Source organism: Lethenteron reissneri, chromosome 33, assembly GCF_015708825.2.
Source record: "Lethenteron reissneri isolate LAM-NWPU_2019-01 chromosome 33, ASM1570882v1, whole genome shotgun sequence".
NCBI classification, from domain to species: Eukaryota; Metazoa; Chordata; class Hyperoartia; order Petromyzontiformes; family Petromyzontidae; genus Lethenteron; species Lethenteron reissneri.
The window spans coordinates 4,140,292-4,162,776 of NC_083811.1; the positions used below are offsets into that span (position 1 = coordinate 4,140,292).

The 22,485-nt window shown below is 47.8% G+C and overlaps 1 protein-coding gene across 1 annotated transcript in view; it reads left to right on the plus strand.

Moving 5' to 3' along the window:
• Nucleotides 1–304: 304 nt before the first annotated feature.
• The window catches only part of RFX4 (regulatory factor X4), a 69,442-nt gene continuing 47,261 nt past the window's right edge, over nt 305–22,485 (plus strand). The window contains exon 1 of the mRNA XM_061564337.1: nt 305–1,130. Coding sequence (XP_061420321.1) covers nt 1,091–1,130 — 40 coding nt within the window. The 5' untranslated portion in view covers nt 305–1,090. The remainder of the gene's footprint in view (nt 1,131–22,485) is intronic.

Here is a 22,485-nt window from a genome sequence, read left to right on the forward strand (position 1 = left end):
CCATCGAGAGTGGCAACGCTGCGTTGCCGGAGCTGTCGCCGTTTGTCGCGTCGGGGAAAAATGAGTGCACACCTCCTCCGCTTGTTGTGAGCAAGATCTCGTCCAGCTCCCGCTGCTGCTGCTGTTTCACCCAGAAGAGGAGATTTCAACCGGGGGAAATTACATTTTTTTGCAACCGCGAATAAATTAGCGAGAGAAGGAGGCAGAAATCGACGCAGCTTTTCAGTAGTTTTGGGGATATAGGGGGCGCGGGCGAGGGGGGGCGGTGGAAATATATTTTTTTTGAGGGGGGGGTGGCCACTCAAGCAAAATTAGTTGGCTCAGAACCCTTACGGCGCGTCTCTCTGTGCAAGTCCTGCAAACGACAACAGAAATAAAGCCACTGGCCATCTCGGGAAATGCAACGGACTGGGCGGTAAAACAAAAAATAAAGCAAGTTCAGCCGTCCAAAGGCAAATCCGGTCCAGCCACAAACTTTTCGACAAATCCAGCCAATTCTCTACCAATCCAGATTTTTTTTGGTCTTTCTCTCTCGCCAGAAATCTCAGCAATCGCTTATTTACCAATCCAGCCACGTCGGCGGCAATCCGTCCGGCGTCGTTTTACCGACGAAACAAGATCGCCGAAAAGAGCAGGCAAACGTCTCCGTCGATCCAGCCATCGTACTCCCCCAACCAACCCCGGCCATCTCTCCTGTAAACTCGTCAAACAAATCTCTCGCGACCTTATCCAGCCACCGTCCTACCGACCCACCCAGCCCATCCAGCAATCGTTCTACCAAACCCATCCAGCCATCTCTGAAGCGAGCAAAGCGAGCCGTCCCATACGTCCAGTGTTTCAAGCAATTCTCTCCACCACCAACCCCATCGATTGAGAAATCTTTCGACGCGATCTACCAAAAAGGCGTGCGGGCCACCTCTCCAAACGGCGCATCTGTCCACCCTCATAAAGCCAGCTCATTGTTCCCGGCCATCCTCAGCCAGTCTTCTGCAGCCATCCAGGATTGTTGTCCCCTTCTGCCTCTGACGACGGAGGAGGCGGCCGGGATTGGGGGGCCGTGGCGAGAGGGCCGGCAGCCGCGGCTGCGAGCATGCACTGCAGTCTTCTGGACGCGGACATGGACTCAACAGGTGGTTATCGAAGCCGCGGGCAACTTTTGCGTTGTCCCTCACCCCGCGGTCGCGTTGAGTCGCCACCTCGAGTCGGCGTGGAGTTTGAGCTCGAATTTATATTTTAGTTGTTGTTGTTGTTGTTGCGTCGAGGTTTGAGTGAGTCGGGGGAGTTGAGTTGCGTTGCGTCGAGTTTAAGGAGTTGACTTCGAGTCGAGTTGCTTCCAGCTGAGTTGTCTCGAGTCGCCTCGGATCGAGCTTCAGAGTGGGGCGCGCGCTGGTTTGCATCGTTCAGTGAAACGTTGATGATGCCGCTGACGATGATGTGCTTACATCTTCGGCATCATCAGAATTCGCGTTGGCATAATAATAGTAACAATAATAACTGGTTTCAACTTTGCTATCATCAATAGTCGATGTCATCTTCATCGTCGTCATCGTCAGCGTAATTTGTTTGACTCTGTAAATCAGTGTCGGGACGCGGTTGGAGATGAGTTGGAAGTATTCGTCATCGTAACTTTATTAGATGTGCGTATGCGCGCGTGTGTGTCTTATTGTGGGTAGCGGTAGTGTAGCGGTTAGCGCGCTGCGCTATGAACCTGGCGACCCGGGTTCGATTCCCGCTCACGGCCAACACCCAGTGACGATTATCTGAGCCGATCCTGGGCCTCCCCTACGTCGACTCAGCCTCCAATGAGTACCTAGCTCTGTGCGTAAAAACATCCCCACTGGGGAGACAAAGGCGGCCGGGCGTGGTGCTGGCCACCCACCCCCTCGTGTGCCGTTCTGGGCTTCATAAGTGCTCGCTAACAGCACTTGCCCCAACAGTCTGTTAAGGCTATACAGGCGGATCTTTGTATATATACAGTATTATTATACATCTCTATATATATGGTTTTACTTTATGCATCAGTACCATAAGACGTTTTGTAAATTAGTTGGAAGTAAGTGATCAAATGTGCGTACGTGTTTGTATCTGCGTGTACAGTATGCGTATGTGTGTGTGTGTATATAAGCAGGGAACGGTAGTGTATCGGTTAGCGCACTGCGCTACAAAACCCGGCGTCCCGAGTTCAATTCCAGTGATGAGTAATACCTGAGCCGGTAATGGCACTTACACCGATGTCTACTCAGTCTTACATGAGTATACCTACCTGGTGCGGTGTGCGAACATCAGCGCTGGGGAGACAAAGGCGTCCGGTCGTGGCGCACCTTAATAGGTGCTCGATTACAGAACTTACCCCTACAGCCTGTTGACGTTACAATGCATACACATGTATCTGTGCATGCAATCGTATATGATCGTGTGAATAGCTCAAACTAGTAGATGATACATAGCGTTGGATCTCAAGTTTAAACAAGATGCATCCGTTCACTCACACAGTGTGTTTCCCCCCCTCCCTTCTATCTATCTTCCGACAGCACTAAAACTAAAACAATCTTCTCCACACACTAAAACTAACAAATAACTTTGTCGCAAAGTGCACGTACATCTTTGACTTTTCAGAGGCGTCGCGTGCTCGCTCGACGGAGCCCTTGGCAAGCGCGGCACCGTCTGCTAGAGCACGTGAAGAGTCACTTCGTAGTCGGGGGGAGAAAACTCAACCCCAGTCCTATCGATCCTTATTTTATGCCCTGGAGAAGGGTCGTTGCCCGAAACGTCAAACGCTGCGCGCACATATATTGTACGTAAATATGTAATTTCGTAAGGCATTGCTCAGTTCAGTTTATTAAAACACACGTGATTAATTAATACCCTGTTTACATTTAGAGGTTTTTATTTTATTTTACAAAATGTACCCAAGACGAGGGATCAGCGAGACGGAGAGACGTTATTTAAACGTTATTTAAACGTTATTTAAACGTTACTTAAACGTTATTTAAACGCTATTTAAACGTGATCTGCTTGGGGTGATAGGGGAATAATTCCCCCTTGCTGTTTTTCATATCGAGATGATCCGGACCGATGTGACATTATAATGATGTCAGAGATGGGCTGGACAAATCTGATACATAACAACGATAGTTCCCTACGTGAATTAGAACGATGTTCTAGATGGGCTAGACACGTCTGATACGTAGCGATGATGGTAACTGACCTGAATTATAACGATGTTCTAGAATGATTGAAAATTTGACACGTAGTTGGGTAAAAGTGTACAGCAGAAACGATCTAAAATCTCAATTATCAGGCTCGGGCGCGCCAAACATGAGGATCTGCGTTGCGTTAAGTCTGGCACGAAACACGTTCAACCATACGACATCCACCACCAGCAATGAACCGAGCAATTCACCTCCTGTAGATGATTGCAGCCACCGAAACCGGGTTACATTAGCATGGTTGGCTACGTAGAGTGCGAACTAAGTTCAACGTACACACATGCGTCGATGGGTATCAGTGCATTGGTGGATGAAACAGATCTAAACACAAACAGTGAGTCACGAGTCAGTGAACCGAGTGGTGTGAATTCTCGGGGAGTCTTCGAACAGGAATAAGAAACTTACACCCGGCACCGTTTATATGCGTGAACTTCTTTCACACCGTACGTAGCCAACCGTGCTAATCGGAGGTGCCGGGAAAGACAACACACACACACATCAGAGTGTGTGCCTACAACGAGAAACATCCAGAAATTAAAAGTTTATCATTTAAGCTTCCAAAAACTATTGGCCTCTACAATCTTGGAACAAATATAATGTGTTTTTTTTTACATGTATATATATGCGCCTAAGCCAAAGCAATTCTGTACCTGGAAGTGCCGAATCCAAAGAACAACACAATTACAACAATCTATTTTGTTTATTTGAGTAACCTTATCGCCTGTGGGTAGCGAGCGGGTGAAGACGGCTGTCGGTATACGTGCCATGAAGATGGTTCGTTGCCCGAATCGTCAGCTGATAATTATAAGGCCACGGTGTTATTGACGAATATGTTGAGATGTGCTTGGTATTGGTGCACGAGCACATATGAACAATATAACGTTCCGAATTAATAGTACTGTGCAACAATTGACTTATTTTCGAAGTCCTGTCGAGTAAATCATTACATTTGTAATAAATGTATCTCTCACGATCAAACTCTTGATCGTTTTCCATCGCATCTTTAATAGTTTTATTTTATTTTAATTAAGCAATTAATGTATTCAGATTTGATTGCGAGACTCAAGATTCGTTTGCAAGTGGGTCCAGCTCACGAAAGGTTTGGCAATATTGTGATATATGTGTGTGTGTGTGTGTTTGTATAACCGGAGTAGCTGCAGGAAACCCATCCGAATGAAGGGAGCACACGGGTTTCGATATTTTGAACGATTGGCTTGAGCAACATTCTTCAGACGCTGTCGCCTCCACAGACCTGGTTTTCACCTGAGGACGGCTACTTGCGTTGTGGCCGAAACGTCGTGAGAATTATTTTATTATGTTTTATTTTTATTATTGTATTACTTCCCTTCTACGTGACTTTACCGAAAGAACCAAGAAGATGAATCCCTGCAGTCACGAAAGCTTTAAATCGAAATTATTGTGTACCATTGTCTCGAGGTCCACTAAAAAGTTCATACACTTTGTGCTCCGTGACTTTTAAAGTTGTAGGATCGGACTCACTGTGCGTGTGGTCGTGCGCTTGCGTTCACTGTCCTGTAAATGTCTCGATGTTTAAGGAAATCTAAATTAACGGCGATTTAATCTCGTACACATTCTATGTTGTTCCGTTCACCGGCCAACAACCTGCTCTGGCCCCGTGCCCCTACTGGACATGTGTGGACAAAAAAGCTTAATAGCTCATCGGATTCTCCCTCCAATAATACATAGACACTCGTATTTTCAAGTGTGGTAGACGCGACGTGGTATGCAGGCACTCAGAAGGGGCTGTACATTGTGTTTAAAAAAGTTCTGGTGCTGTATAGACCTTACAGACTGTTGGGGCAAGTGCTGTTAGCGAGCACCTATGAAAGCCGACACGGCAACACGAGGGTGTGGGTAGCCAACACCACGCCCGGCCGTCTTTGTCTCCCCCAGTGGCGATGTTTACTACACACCGCACCAGGTACTCATTACAGGCTGAGTCTACCTAGGGGAGGCCCAGGACCTGTTCAGACAATCGTCACCGGTGTTGGCCGTGAGCCGGCAATCGAACTCGGGTCGCCGCGTTCGTAGCGCAGCGCTCACCACCTCGGTTTGTCGACCTCCCCCCGCACCTCCGATTAGCGCGGTTTGCCACGTACGGTGCGAAAGAAGTTCAACATACTTCCACTATACACTACCGCTCCCCACACACACACACGCACGCTATTATCGTCGTCACCATCCTTAATTGCCGAGTACACCAGTTGCCGCAGAGTGACAGAGAGAGGGGGGAGTGACGTCGCGTCTTGGATTTGTGTGTGTTCGTTTGCTGTCCTTCGCGCGCACCTACGATTAACGACGTTGGCTGCGTACGGTGCGAAAGAAGTCCAACATAATATTAATAAGTCCAACATACATACGTAGATACAGATTGTTATGGGTTAGATCTAGTAAATATGTAAATGTGTCGTTAAACCCGCCACCACCCAACACAGCCAATTTAGTAAGGGTTGTCACGTAAACAGAACGTGGCCAATTCGTCACTAGTACAGCACTAAGCGGTGTGTTGGAGAGCCAAGCAACAACATTTACAATCTAAGTACGACGTTTCGCCAGTGATTACAACTAGCTTCATCGGGCTACAGCCAGATTTATTATGGATGATATTGGTAGCGAAAACCCACGTGTTCAACATCCACACGTAGGGTGATGATTATCATCATCCCACGTGATAAAACATCCATACGTGGAGTGATGATTACAATCACCCCACGTGATCAACATCCACACGTAGTGTGATGATTACAATCATCCCACGTGATAAAACATCCACACGTAGAGTGACGATTACAATCACCCCACGTGTTCAACATCCACACGTAGAGTGATGATTACAATCATCCCACGTGTTCAACATCCACACGTAGAGTGATGATTACAATCATCCCACGTGATAAAACATCCATACGTAGAGTGATGATTACAATCACCCCACGTGTTCAACATCCACACGTAGAGTGATGATGATAATCACCCCACGTGATCAACATCCATACGTAGAGTGATGATTACAATCACGCCACGTGATCAACATCCACAGTATAGTGATGATTACAATCACCCCACGTGTTCAACACCCACACGTAGAGTGATGATTACAATCACCCCACGTGTTCAACATCCACACGTAGAGTGATGATTACAATCACCCCACGTGTTCAACATCCACACGTAGAGTGATGATTACAATCATCCCACGTGTTCAACATCCACACGTAGTGGTATGATTACAATCATCCCACGTGTTCAACATCCATACGTAGAGTGATGATTACAATCATCCCACGTGTTCAACATCCACACGTAGTGTGATGATTACAATCATTCCACGTGTTCAACATCCACACGTAGAGTGATGATTACAATCATCCCACGTGTTCAACATCCACACGTAGTGTGATGATTACAATCATCCCACGTGTTCAACATCCACACGTAGAGTGATGATTACAATCATCCCACGTGTTCAACATCCACACGTAGTGTGATGATTACAATCACCCCACGTGTTCAACATCCACACGTAGTGTGATGATTACAATCATCCCACGTGTTCAACATCCACACGTAGTGTGATGATTACAATCATCCCACGTGTTCAACATCCACACGCAGAGTGATGATTACAATCATCCCACGTGTTCAACATCCATACGTAGTGTGATGATTACAATCATCCCACGTGTTCAACATCCATACGTAGAGTGATGATTACAATCATCCCACGTGTTCAACATCCACACGTAGAGTGATGATTACAATCATCCCACGTGATAAAACATCCACACGTAGAGTGACGATTATAATCATCCCACGTGTTCAACATCCACACGTAGAGTGATGATTACAATCATCCCACGTGTTCAACATCCACATGTAGAGTGATGATTACAATCATCCCACGTGATAAAACATCCATACGTAGGGTGATGATTAGAATCACCCCACGTGTTCAACATCAACACGTAGAGTGATGATTACAATCACGCCACGTGTTCAACATCCATACGTAGTGTGATGATTACAATCATCCCACGTGTTCAACATCCACACGTAGCGTGATGATTACAATCATCCCACGTGTTTAACATCCACACGTAGAGTGATGATTACAATCATCCCACGTGATAAAACATCCATACGTAGAGTGATGATTACAATCACCCCACGTGTTCAACATCCACACGTAGAGTGATGATTACAATCATCTCACGTGTTCAACATCCACACGTAGAGTGATGATTACAATCATCCCACGTGTTCAACATCCACACGTAGTGTGATGATTACAATCATCTCACGTGTTCAACATCCACACGTAGAGTGATGATTACAATCATCTCACGTGTTCAACATCCACACGTAGAGTGATGATTACAATCACCCCACGTGTTCAACATCCACACGTAGAGTGATGATTACAATCATCCCACGTGATGAAACATCCATACGTAGTGTGATGATTACAATCATCCCACGTGTTAAAACATCCACACGTAGAGTGATGATTACAATCACGCCACGTGTTCAACATCCACACGTAGAGTGATGATTACAATCATCTCACGTGTTCAACATCCACACGTAGAGTGATGATTACAATCATCCCACGTGTTCAACATCCACACGTAGTGTGATGATTACAATCATCTCACGTGTTCAACATCCACACGTAGAGTGATGATTACAATCATCTCACGTGTTCAACATCCACACGTAGAGTGATGATTACAATCACCCCACGTGTTCAACATCCACACGTAGAGTGATGATTACAATCATCCCACGTGATGAAACATCCATACGTAGTGTGATGATTACAATCATCCCACGTGTTAAAACATCCACACGTAGAGTGATGATTACAATCACGCCACGTGTTCAACATCCACACGTAGAGTGATGATGATAATCATCAACTCCCACGGCCACGTCCGTCACCTCGGACGGCTACGTGGTGACGCTGGCACCGCGCTAAACTAGTCCCGTGCAGAAATTGCAGTTTACATGGACAAGTAGCCGAGTTAACCAGTCAACAACGTCTCGCCTCCTGTGTACAACATTTACGCGATTACACCGTGCAGCTCTCCTTGGTCAATTCTGCCGAAGATTAAATGCCTGCCCACGCTGCTCCAACATTTTAGGCGATTGCTTGACCATACTTCACAGCGCTGGTGTCAATACCAGGTTAGTGAAGGTGGTGGTGGTGTCCAGGACACTTCACGTGGCCTTAACGTGCACACAGTCTGGCACAAGCGTCGTGGTAACGTCACCGCCACTTAGTGACGAACAGCGGTTGTTGTTGGTGTAAACTGCGCTAGCTGCCCTCCACATATAACGTACTCTATTAAGATACATAGCGATGATGTATATGCAATTAATATACATTATGTATTACACACTTTCTCAAGTCATCATTGTTTGTGTTACTCACAAAGTCACCTTGCTTGTGTGAGCACCTTATTGAAAAATGATTATTAGGTAAGATTTGTGTTGTTGTTGTTGATGCGGAGCATCTTAATCGATACAGCGAAGTGGGAGAGGCACCAACCTCGAGATGAGCGTGGTGTCTCTCTCACCCCGCAGGGCACGGGGCGGGGTGGTGGTCAGACAGGCCTCGTACGAGCACCCCCCCACCCTCCCCACACATCCCCACCATCAGTGAACCGAGTAATTCGCCTCCCGCGGAGTGTGACGCTAAAGCCGATGGAAAGCCAGCGAAGTAGCCCCCTCCTCTCCTCCTCCCCACCTCCCCCCATAACTCGTACTAATACGTAAAAATAAACATATGAAGTCCCGACAAAGATAAAAGTCTCACGTCGCGTTTTAGTTCGACTCGTTTGCATTGTGTACGGGAGGAGCGGTGGCGCGGTGGTTAGCGCGCCTGCGTTATTATGAAGCTGGAAAGATGAGTTCGATTGTATCCGCAAGCGTGGTGGGGTATGGTCAAACTACCCCCGATTATCGATACGGCGTGCGGAGGCTTTCATCTATAGAGACGTAATATTCGTTATGAATTGTATTATCTTCAATTGTACATGCGTTAAGTTTTCTCGCTCATTGTTTCATTTTAATTTAAGTGTCCCTCGCAGCATAATCGCTCAACGCTGATGTAAGCCGTGGCCTAGAGTCGAACTCAGGTGCGCTGGGATCATAGCAGCAGTGTGCGAATCATCGACCAGCTAGTTGTAAGACTTGTTTCAAGTTCGAAGTGAAAGTTGTTGTTGTTTAACGAAAGTCACCTGGGTCAGCCGAGATGACGAGAGCTCGACACATCAAGCAAAGCACCGTAGGTCTAATTGAATGTCAGAAATTAGAATATTTCTGCTGGAGGAATCCGACGAGCTATAAAGCTCTTTAACGCGGATTTCCAGCAGGGCACGGGGTCAGAAGGTTACAGCAACATTTCGATTCTTCACCTGAGGACGGCTGCTTGCGTTGTGGCCGAAACGTCGTGAGAATTATTTTATTATGTTTTATTTTAATTATTTTATTACTTCCCTTCTACGTGACTTTACCGAAAGAACCAAGAAGATGAGTTACAGCAACAATTCATAATACACAAAGGCGAAAGGAGGGCAACGTATAGGAGAGGCTAAGAAATCAATTAAAATATACAAATAAAATTAAACTAGTTTTTATCTTCTTCTAGATTTGAAGCTTTCGTGACTGCAGGGATTCATATTCTTAGGTTCTTTCGGTAAAGTCACGTAGGTAGAAAATTTAAATTTAAATTTAAATTAATAAAAGTAAAAAAAGCAATCGTGCTGTGACGGTTCCACCTGAAGACGGAAGCTTGTGTTGCCTCCAAAACGTCGTGATTTTTTTTATACTTTTAATTAATTTTAGTTTTTATCTTTTGATTTAAAGTTTTCGTGACTGCAGGGATTCATATTCTTGGTTCTTTCGGTAAAGTCACGTAGAAGGGAATTAATAAAATAATAAAAATATAAAACAATAAATATTCTCACGACGTTTCGACTGCAACACAAGCAATCATCATCAGGTGTGAAATCCACAGCAAGAAAATTTGAAAAAAATATAGAAAAATTTTCTTGCTGTGGATTTCACACCTGATGATGATTGCTTGTGTTGCAATCGAAACGTCGTGAGAATTTTTATTGTTTTATATTTATATTATTTCCCTTCTACGTTATATAGTTTTTTTTTATTTTACCAGGTAAAGCCCACTGAGCTAATACCTGATTCTTTGGAAGCGACCTGGCCACAAATGATAGCTCAACAAAGTGGCTTATCACGTGACGATGTTTAGCAGCAACCTAAACGCATGTTTATATCGCCCGCTTACAACATTGGTTTCATGTTACTTATTCATTTTAAGAACATTTCCACCTAGATTATCGCCTGCGAGGACGTGTCCAGGGGGTCGGGTGACACGTATGGAGCAATACAACACAATGACACGTTTTTTTTATATTCACAACACTTTAGCGACTAAAAGTTTATACATTTTATTTAATAGCGACACGAACAAAGACAAACTAAGCTAAGACAGCTCGCACGAACATCACATCGCAATCAAACACAGTCAAAACTAGAGAAGGGATCACTGCAAACATCACTGCCATCGTCATATTCACGTCACCAACATTACCACCATCGTCATCTTCACGTCACCAACATTACCACCACCGCCATCTTCACGTCACCAACATTACCACCACCACCACCATCTTCACGTCACCAACATTACCACCATCGTCATCTTCATGTCACCAACATTACCACCACCGCCATCTTCACGTCACCAACATTACCACCACCACCACCACCATCTTCACGTCACCAACATTACCACCATCGTCATCTTCATGTCACCAACATTACCACCATCGTCATCTTCATGTCACCAACATTACCACCATCGTCATCTTCATGTCACCAACATTACCACCACCACCATCTTCACGTCACCAACATTACCACCATCGTCATCTTCATGTCACCAACATTACCACCATCGTCATCTTCATGTCACCAACATTACCACCACCGCCATCTTCACGTCACCAACATTACCACCATCGTCATCTTCATGTCACCAACATTACCACCATCGTCATCTTCACGTCACCAACATTACCACCATCGTCATCTTCATGTCACCAACATTACCACCATCGTCATCTTCATGTCACCAACATTACCACCACCGCCATCTTCATGTCACCAACATTACCACCATCGTCATCTTCATGTCACCAACATTACCACCACCGCCATCTTCACGTCACCAACATTACCACCATCGTCATCTTCATGTCACCAACATTACCACCATCGTCATCTTCATGTCACCAACATTACCACCACCGCCATCTTCACGTCACCAACATTACCACCATCGTCATCTTCATGTCACCAACATTACCACCACCGCCATCTTCACGTCACCAACATTACCACCATCGTCATCTTCATGTCACCAACATTACCACCATCGTCATCTTCATGTCACCAACATTACCACCACCACCATCTTCACGTCACCAACATTACCACCACCGTCATCTTCATGTCACCAACATTAGCAACGTAGAGAGACACACACACACACGTAGAGACACACACACACACACGTAGAGACACACACACAAACGTAGAGACACACACACACACGTAGAGACACACACACAAACGTAGAGACACACACACACGTAGAGACACACACACACACGTAGAGACACACACACACGTAGAGACACACACACACACGTAGAGACACACACACGTAGAGACACACACACGTAGACACACACACACACGTAGAGTGACACACACACACGTAGAGAGAGACACACACACGTAGACACTCACACGAAGACACTCACACGTAGACACTCACACGTAGACACTCACACGTAGAGTGACACACACACACGTAGAGTGACACACACACGTAGACACACACACACACGTAGAGAGACTCACACGTAGACACTCACACGTAGACACACACACACGTAGAGACACACACGTAGACACTCACACGTAGACACACACACGTAGAGACACACACACACGTGCACATCATCCCAGAGCTCAAGTCGTGGGGTCATTTACAAAGCGTGAGACGGGAGGGGCGGAAGGGGGGGGGGGGAGTCGGGTGGGCGGGCGGGTCTCAGTGGGGGGTGGGGGGTGGGGGCCGCAGGTGTCCTCAGCACAACTTGTGACTGGCTGAGTTGGCTGTGTGTGTCTCAATGAAGTCTGGGTGTGAGTCTGCGTTTGGGGGTCATCCATTGAGTGGGTACCCAAAAATCTGTCAAAACGTGAGCCCTCCCATCCCTCCATGTACGCACGTGGACTTTCTACCGCCCCCCCCTCGCCTGCGTACGTGCGCCTGACGCACCCCCCCACCCCCCTCCCGAATCATATAGAACGGCCGATATTGAATCCATGCAAAAACGATCAAGGAGTAATAATATTCACATGTTTAAGCAAACAGATAGTTCACACCGCAGGACTATCTAACTCACTTGGAGGCTAATGTAGACAAATTATTATCGAGGCCTCACCCCCCCCCCCCCGTTTCCTATGCGTAGTACATTGTCAGTATACCCCCCAATACGCACGCGTACGCATTTTGGTTAACCCCCCCTCTCCCCCCTCCATGCGTACGTACTAATTTGATGGCCCCTCGGGTCTGCGTGAGTTTGCGCTGAGGGAGCGGTGGTGCAAGCGGATCGCGCTCGGAACCCGCCGGGCCGAGTTCGATTCCCGCTCACGGCCAACACCGGTGACGATTGTCTGAACCGGTCCTGGGTCGACTCAGCCTCAGATGAGTACCTGGTGCGGTGTGTAAACATCGTCACTGGGGAGACAAAGGCGGCAGGGTGTGGTGCTGGCCCATCCACCCCTCTTTGCGCGCAGTATCGGCTTCCATAGGTGCTGGCTGACAGCACTTGCCCGCACAGTCTGTTAAGGCTATACGGGGGATCTTTGTCTTTTGTCTGTGTCAGAGTGTCGTCAGTGTGTGAGTGAGTGAGTGAATGAGCGTGTCGATGTGTGAATGGGTCAGTGTGAGAGTGAGTGGGCGTCAGACTTTGAGTCCGTGCGGGTGTTGCTTCTGTCTTCGAGTCGGTCCGTGCACATGCCATTGTGCGCGCCCGCGTGAGCATCTTCTGTGCGCTGGCCTTCTTTCGCACCGTACTTTGGCCGACCGTGATAATCGGAGGCGCCTCGTGTCCGTGCGGAGGCGTGCGTATGTTTGTCTGCGTGAATGAGTCTGGGGGTGTCCGTGTTCCTCTGCGTGTTGTGTTCCGTGCGGTGGTGCGGCGGTTAGCGCTACGCTGCGCTACGAACCCGGCGACCCGGGTTCGATTCCCGCTCACGGCCAGCACCGGTGACGATTATCTGAACCGGTGCTGGGCCTCCCCTAGGTCGACTCAGCCTCAAATAAGTACCTGGTGCGGTGTGTAAACATCGCCACTGGGGGAGACAAAGGCGTTCGGGCGTGGTGCTGGCCACCCACCCCCTCGTGCGCCGTGCCGGCCTTCGTAGGTGCTCGCTAACAGCACTTGCTCCTACAGTCTGTTGAGGCTATACGGGGGATCTTTGTCTTTTGTGCTACAGCGTGGGGAGATTAGCAGCTGCCTAAGTCAGAGTTCGTACAGAGTGAGCCTCAACGCAGACGCAAATTGATCAAAGCAATCGGCATGCGACCCATCGGTCATATGTGTGGGGGGGGGTGAAATAACTTTTATAGCGAGTCGGATTTCCTCCAGTAATAATGAAACATTCCGATTGATTCTGATTCGTCAGAGCTGGAAAGGTAAGCAGGTGTTGAGCCTGGCAAGTGCTGCGTATCGACGGAGCAACTTCATCGGCGGCAGAGGAGTGCAGTGTAACAAACCCTGCTGCTAAAGCGCCCCAACGCCTCACTGTCGACGGCTTTCCCGTCTTCGCCAACCCGCGCTGACGAGAGTGGAGCGGACAGGTCAAATATCGCCCACGACCCGCACGTCACGGGGGCTTTCACTCATCCAGCAGTGGATTGACCTGTTTTGTCTTTTTTCTTACTTTTTGGCCGTGGAACTGAGTTGCCCTGAGAAAAACGCCCGCACTTATACCCGGGTGACATATCCCGTGAGCTCATCAGATGCAATTTTGTCAGTGTGTCCTACAACGGATGTGCTCATCTCAGTCGTTCACACACGGGTGTCTTGCGCGCTTCTTGTTGCTTCCACGATCAATGCGTGTTCCACCAACCCCCCCACCCCACCCCCCGGGGCCGAGGAGAGAGACAGAACGAGAAAGTGGTGGAGGGAGGGAGAGAGGGAGAGAGAGGAAGAGGGAGGGGGAGACGCGCCTGGATGCGGCGAGGTTTAGTTGAGTTCAATCCTTCAGCCCCCCCCGCCCCCCATCGCTGCCAGTTGCCCCGCTGAGAGAGGAGGAGGAGGGGGGGGATACAAAGGCGGTGGGGGGGGGTGGCGGCGATGACGGCGGCGGTAGCTGTGGTGGTGAAATGGGGCGTGGAGACGAATGATCGAGACGATGGTGATGGGGGCGTTGGGATGAGAGCTGGGAATTTGGCGAACATCGTCGTGACCATGATGACGACGTAGGAAGTCATGGAACGGCCGGTGTGCTCGCTAACAGCACTTGCTGCTGCAGCTTGTCGGGGCTATACGGGGGATCTTTGTCTTTGTGGTGGGCGCGGGTGGCGGTTTAACGCGTGGCTGTGTTGGTTGCGGTGGCAGAGACGGTGGTGGTGTCTGTTGTTGTTGTTGGTGGTGTTTAATCGTGAGATGCGCCATCAGTGTCTTCACTTCTCATTAGTTTATATTCTTTGGGTCTTTCGGTAAAGTCACGTAGATAGGTTCAAAGAAAATAACCAAAAACTACGACGTTTCGATCGCAACACAGGCGGTCGTCGTCAGGAAGGGTGACGAACGCTTTGTAGTTACCGGGTTTGGTCAAAACTAAACTTTACACACGCGGACGCAACAACTTTTATGGGTTTTTTTTTCAATGAAAGCGTTGGTGCATTATAAGCCGGGCACGTGACCTCATCATGACCCCCCCCCCTCATCCAACCCCTCCCACAAGGGTCACCGAAGCTCAGTTTCACTCATTCGCGACCGAATCGCTTTGAAAACTTGTCCCGAGCAGTGGGTCGTGACGAACGTGAGGCTCACAACCACCGGGGTGCTATACTCTTAGGTTTTTTTTCGGTAAAGCCACGTAGGTAAAAATAAATAATATAAATAAAAACAATAGAAATAATCATAGAAATAAAAAATAAAAATGATAAATCACGACGTTTCGGAGGCAACACACAAGTCTCCGTCATCAGGTGGGACCGTCACAGCTAGATTTACTAGTTTTACCTACGTGACTTTACCGAAAAAACCTAAGAGTATGAATCCTTGCAGTCACGAAAGCTTCAAACCGGGGTGCGAGTTCGTTAGAGGTCGACTGAGATCTACGCGATCATCTTTTCGTCGATGATGATCGTCATCATCAATTGAACAATCGTCATTTTTTTAATCGGTCATTATCCACCCGTAATAATCATCATCGTCAGCAGCAGCAATCAATCATTATCACCATCACTTTGCTTTGTAGAAACTCAAGAGATTTTGTCTTGAGGATAAACTTACTCCCGTCAAAGAACTGCGGAGTTTCCACCAGCAATAGTAATTATAATTAATGAAAAGCAGGAAACAAAAACAGAACCAGGCAAGCGACCAAACTCAAGAGGGAAGGCCACTTTAAAGAGAGGGAAGGCCACTTTAAAGAGATGGGGTTTCAGATCAGACTTGCATATATCTACCAACTGAGTTACATTTACAGCGGTGTCAAGACCTGTGCACTGCTAGATGAAAACTTTTCCCCCGTCCTGTCGATCATGGGGGGGGGAGGGGTCCTTTGACCATACTTCACCACGCCGGTCATTGTGGGTTGGTGATTCTGATATCGCTCAGCCACTGATGGTAGCCGTGCTCGAGAGTAACACTGAGTGCAGTGCGCTAACCACTGCGCCACCGCTCAACCCCGTTGCATTCATTGAGACCCACAAAAGACAAAATCCCTCGTATAGCCTCAACGGACTGTAGGGGCAAGTGCTGTTTGCGAGCACCTATGAAGGTGCCGAACGGTACACGAGGGGGTGGGTGGCCAGCACAACGCCCGACCGCCATTGTCTCCTCAGTGGCGATGTTTACACACCACACCGGGTACTCATTTGAGGCTGAGTCGACCTAGGGGAGGCCCACGACCGGTTCAGATAATAATCACCGGTGTTGGCCGTGAGCGGGAATCGAACCCGGCTCGCCGGGGTTCACAGCGCATCGTAGCGCTAACCGCTCCACCACCGCTCCCCACACACACAACACGCGCACAGACAAACCAAACATCGCCTCCGGCAGGAGAACTTAGCAGTGTGCGAATGATTGGGGGTGAAGGAGTCGAAGGAGTAGGAAGAGGGGGGTTAAGTACACGTGTTTATTGAACACGTTAGTCTCGGGGGTCTAATAAGGCTGAGTTACAACTCGCCCCGAGGCAGTGGCGTGGTTGGCATGGACCCCGATGCAAGGAATGAAATGGCCCCATCAACCCCCTCGATGCAACGTGCCCCCCCCCCCCCCCCCCGTTTGTCCTCCGGGCCCGTGGACCCCGGCGCGCACGTGCACCGCATGCACACCCGATAGCTACCGCCACTGCCCTGCGAAGTTTTTGCTCGTCTGTGTGTGTATCTGTGTGTGTGTCTGTGTCGGCCTTAGTGGGGGAGCGGTAGTGTAGCAGTCAGCGCTACGCTGCGCTACGAACCCGGCGACCCGAGTTCGATTGCCCGCTCACGGCCAACACCGGTGACGGTTATTTGAACCGGTCATAGTACCTCCCCTAGGTCGACCTGGTGCGGTGGGTAAACATCGCCACTGGGGGAGACAAAGGCGGCCGCGCGTGGTGCTGGCCACCCACCCCCTCGTGTGCCGTGCCGGCCTTCGTAGGTGCTGCTCGCTAACAGCACTTGCCCCAACAGTCTGTTAAATGCGATATAGGGGGAGGTTTTTGTCTGAATTCGTGTGTGGGCATTGGTGAATGCTAATGTTCTAATTCATTATTGCTCATTTCAAATGAAGATCTTTGCGGGTAACTTTTGAAATGTTGTCCAATTTTCACCGTGACGCCGGCACGCAATTGTCTTGACGCTTGCGGATTACGCCAGGGGGTCTTTAATGTCCTCTGTGACGCAGCAAACGACGCATAATGTTTACGATTGATACACTCGCGATACTAAAACCATAAACTATTTTTTAAAGTTATTTTACCAGGTAAGGTCCACTGAGCTACGTAGAGCTCTTTGTCGCAAGCGACCAGGCCACAAATGACAGCTCAACGAAGTGGCTCATCGCGTGGACATTTACAACAACCAAACACTCTAAACTCGTGAACGTCGATTCTAAACGTGGAGGGGGAAAATACCGGAGGACCCGGAGAAAAATCCACGCGACCACGGGGAGAGAGAGAGACACACGCAAACCCCAAATATACAGGCGTCGGAATCGAACCCACGACCTCCTGTGTACCATGCGAGGTAGTCAACATCTCCTAGCCAATTTAACACGTAGGCTTTCGCGACCAATATTATTAATAATATAAGTTTTTGGGTCACTTCGCGTTATTTATAAATGTGTCGTAACCCTCCACCACCCGACACGGCCAAATAGTAAAAAATGTGTCACGTTTTTCAAGGGACAAAATAATTCACTTCTTTAGCCCACCGGTGTGTTGAAGAGAGAATCAATAGCCACCGTGGCGCCGTCGCCAGCAACGAGGGCTGACGCTGGAATTCGAACCGCGAACCTCTGCAGCAAACGACGAACGCGCCACCGCGAGACGACAGATCACCCCCTCCCTCCAGGTCGTATGACAGTATGCACGCTTGGCTACGTACGGTGCGAAAGAAGTTCTACATACAACGCATGCGCCGTGGCGCCGTGGCGACGTGGTCGTCACTTCGTGGCGAACTGCGGTTGTGTCGGTATCGGTGCGAGCGCATTGATTTGTGTGGGGAGCGGTGGTGCAGCGGTTAGTGCGCAGCGCCACAAACCCGGCTGCCCGAGTTCGATTCCCGCTCACGGCCACCAACACCGGTGACGATTATCTGATTCGGGTCCAGGGCCTCCCCCTAGGTCGACTCAGCCTCAAATGAGTAGCTGTGTGCGGTGTGTAGGTTGCTACTCGCTGACGGCACTTGTGCCAACAGTCTGGTCAGGCTATACCGGGGGATTGTGTGTGTATGTTGTGTGTGTTGTGTGTGTATGTTGTGTGTGTTGTGTGTGTGTGTTGTGTGTGTGTGTTGTGTGTGTGTTGTGTTGTGTTTGTGTGTTGTGTGTGTTGTGTGTGTGTTGTGTGTGTGTTGTGTGTGTATGTTGTGTGTGTTGTGTGTGTGTGTTGTGTGTGTGTTGTGTGTGTGTTGTGTGTGTGGTGTGTGTGTGTTGTGTGTGTGTGTTGGTGTGTTGTGTTTGTGTGTTGTGTGTTGTGGGCGTGTGTTGTGTGTGTGTGTTGTGGGCGTGTGTTGTGTGGTGTGTTGTGTGTGTGTTGTGTTCGTGTGTTGTGTGTTGTGGGCGTGTGTTGTGTGTGTGTGTTGTGGGCGTGTGTTGTGTGTTGTGGTGTGTGTTGTGTGTGTGTGTTGTGTGCGTTCATTGTGTGCACTGATGTGTCGGAGTTTGTTTGTACGTGTGCAAGACAAGTTTGTGTATGGGGAGAGCAGTTTGCACACTGCAACTACGCGTTCTATTCCCGCTCGTGGGCCTCCCCTAAGTAAACTCCGCCTTAAATGAGTACGTACCTAGTACGGGTATGTAAGCAACGACACGAGGGAGGCAAAGGTGGCCGGGCATGGTTCTTGCCACCAAATTCGTCGTTGCTCACAGCACTTTCCCCGACAGTCTGTTAAGGCTATACGGGGGATCTTTGTCTTTGTATGTTTTTGTCCTTGAGTTTACGTGACTTGCGTGAGCTGTTGCACGCACACGAGTTCTGAAAGAGCTTCTTGTCGCTTTGAGTTTCCGTGAGTGCGTGACCCTGTGCGAGGTTTGTGTGTGCACGAGTCTGCTGTGTGTGCGCGTCAGTGTGTGGCGACCAGAGTTCGATTACCGCTCACGGCCAACACCAGTGGCGAATATTTAAACCGAACCCGGGCCTCCTCTAGGTTGACTCAGCCTCAAACGAGTACCTGGTGCGGTGTGTAAACATCGCCGCCGGCCACCCACACCCCTCGCGTGCCGTGCCGGCCTTCATAGGGTGCTCGCTAACAGCACTTGCCCCACCAGTCGGTTAAGGCTATACGGGGGGTCTTTGTCTTTGGTGTCTGCGTGTGTTGTTGGGAGAGGTTTGGCCGCGAACGCGGCTGCTCACAAAAGGGGCGACCTTTTCTCAACAATGAACACACCCCTCCGTCTTACGCCCGAGAGGGCTGTTGACGGTGGAGGGAGGGGGGGCAGTGAGGGGCATGGGGAGGTGGAGGGGGTAGAGAGGAGGGGGCGGGCGAGGGGAGGCGAAGGAAGAAGGGAGAGGGTGCTGGAAGATTGAGGCACTTTACGCACGTTGGAACCACTGTGGAACCACGTTGGAACCACGTTAGAAGCACGTTGGAACCACTGTGGAACCACGTTGGAACCACGTTAGAAGCACGTTGGAACCACTTTGGAAGCACGTTGGAACCACTTTGGAAGCACTTTGGAAGCACGTTGGAACCACTTTGGAACCACGTTGGAACCACGTTGGAACCACTTTGGAACCATGTTGGAACCACTTTGGAACCACGTTGGAACCACTTTGGAACCACGTTGGAACCACGTTGGAACCACTTTGGAACCACGTTGGAACCACGTTGGAACCACGTTGGAACCACTGTGGAACCACGTTGGAACCACGTTGGAACCACTTTGGAACCATGTTGGAACCACTTTGGAACCACGTTGGAACCACTTTGGAACCACGTTGGAACCACTTTGGAACCACGTTGGAACCACGTTTCACGGGCCCCCACCACCACTTTCTATCAGCTATGGCGTCACACTGGCGGGGCTCGTATGCGTGCAGGCGTTGAGCGCGAGACTTAGAACGACTTTCGGCTGAGTCTGCCCGATACGTTGGATCAAGCAACGCACGCGCCCTGCGGGTTTTTTTAGTTCGATGTTCGTTTTCTAAGTTTTGTATTTATAAGCTGTCCGTGCAAAATTTGAGCTTTCTAGCCCTTCTGGAATATCATTAGAATTCACATCACTCAGTGGTGATTATCGAGGTTCGATGTGGCTAGTCCTCCTAAAACGTGAGTAGAATTTATATCAGCCTTCCAGTCATAATCGTCTATATGTAAGATATTCGTCGACTTACGAACACCCGGCTTACGAACAGGTCGACTTACGAATGGGGTTTGGGAACCGAACCCGTTCGTAAGTCGAGGACTATTCGTACAACAATAGGAACACTCCAAAAACGATCCGGGCAATTGACCTGAAAACCCTGAAACGCTTCAGTCAACGAAGAGACATCTCAAATTCGAGAGTAAAAACCTGAAATGTTCATGCTTGAAAGATTGAGACGATTGCCAGATGTGTTGTATTCAGGGGTTTTTTTTTACCGAAAAAGTTCGAGCAATTAACAGAAATGTCCGACCAACAGCGTCGTTAAACCACTATGGTTATCAGTCCTCAACATCCCAATGATTTATTCGTGGTAATTCCACTGCCCCAAGGAGGTTTCTCTTGTCTTCTAAGTTTTTTAATCGTTTAGAAAAAAGGTAAACATACGTAAATATGTATCCGTTAAACATTGTCGTTGCTCCAAGTCTTTCCTAAAAGCAATAACCTCGAGTTTACTTTCAATATTATGCTGATTAACTATTTTCTTACAATTGGAATTGACAAAAGATATAACAATCAGAAATAATATCTGCGGTACAGTTTTCAATAATTAGCACGATGCTTCAGTCTAGATTTGAAGCTTTCGTGACTGCAAGGATTCATACTCTTAGGTTTTTTCGGTAAAGTCACGTATAGGTAAAAAATAAAATTAATAAAAGTAATAATAGAAATAAAATATAATAATAAATCACGACGTTTCGGAGGCAACACAAGTCTCCGTCATCAGGTGGGACCGTCACAGCCAGATTTACTGTATCAAGTCATTATTTTATTTCTATTTTTACTTTTATTAATTTTATTTTATTTTTTTACCTACGTGGCTTTACTAAAAAAAACTAAGAGTTCGATGCTTCATGGCATTAAACTTGAGATTGAGTTATACATGCACACAAGTAAAACATTTGCAGCCGACATAAAAAAAAACATCCAATGCATCCTTACGAGGAGCTTCCACGTGGCAGTTATCCTCAATAGGTTGCTGGATTTGTATCACTTTCTAAATCTTGCATATGAGACCTCTAAATGTGGCTCTTAATCTGCAATCTCACATATACTGTACAGAGGTGCGTACGGTACCTGCGATGAATCTGAATTTTCATCTCACAGACTCCGTGTAGGAAGAGCGCTATTTGCTCACCTGCCTTTGCTGAGCACGGATATGTTTTCTTGGGGTTAATGGACATGCTTCTTGGGTTGAACCGTGGCCTGATTGAGTATATGATACACTGGCATCATTAAATGGCGAATGAATTGCCTCGTTCATAATATGCCAATCTGCAATCTACCAATTTCACCTACCAATTACAACATTAAAAAAAAACATTCCCCGAGATGTAAAATGCTTCACTCAAATAGCTTCTTAAATAACTTCACATTCCACCACATGGGCCTTTAATACGTGCAATACCTAGGCAAATTGTGAAGTTAGCAATTATTGTCTCTTACTATTTATTAATATATTTGCCTAAAGTGCAAAATGTTCTCATGAAAGAGGCCCCTTACCTGCCTTGGGTCTCATAATTGTGATACAGCCAATTTTATTATTTATATTTTTCAACATCGATCCGATTTTCAAACGAATTATTTTAAAATCTTTCTTGATTTGAAGCTTTCGTGACTGCAGGACTCCATACTTTTTGGTTGTTTCGGTTAAGTCACGAAGTTAGAAACAAAATACAATTTTATTTTATTTAAAATCTTTCTGCAGAGTTGATTCTCCGTCTACCTCTTGGGCAGTGCCGGACAGTGAACCCATCATTCCACAATTCAATATGCTCTATTCATAGTTTTAATTAAGCAGTTTATTATTTTTTTAAAGTAAGCATACCTTACAAAAATATAGTGCAAACCTCTAAACT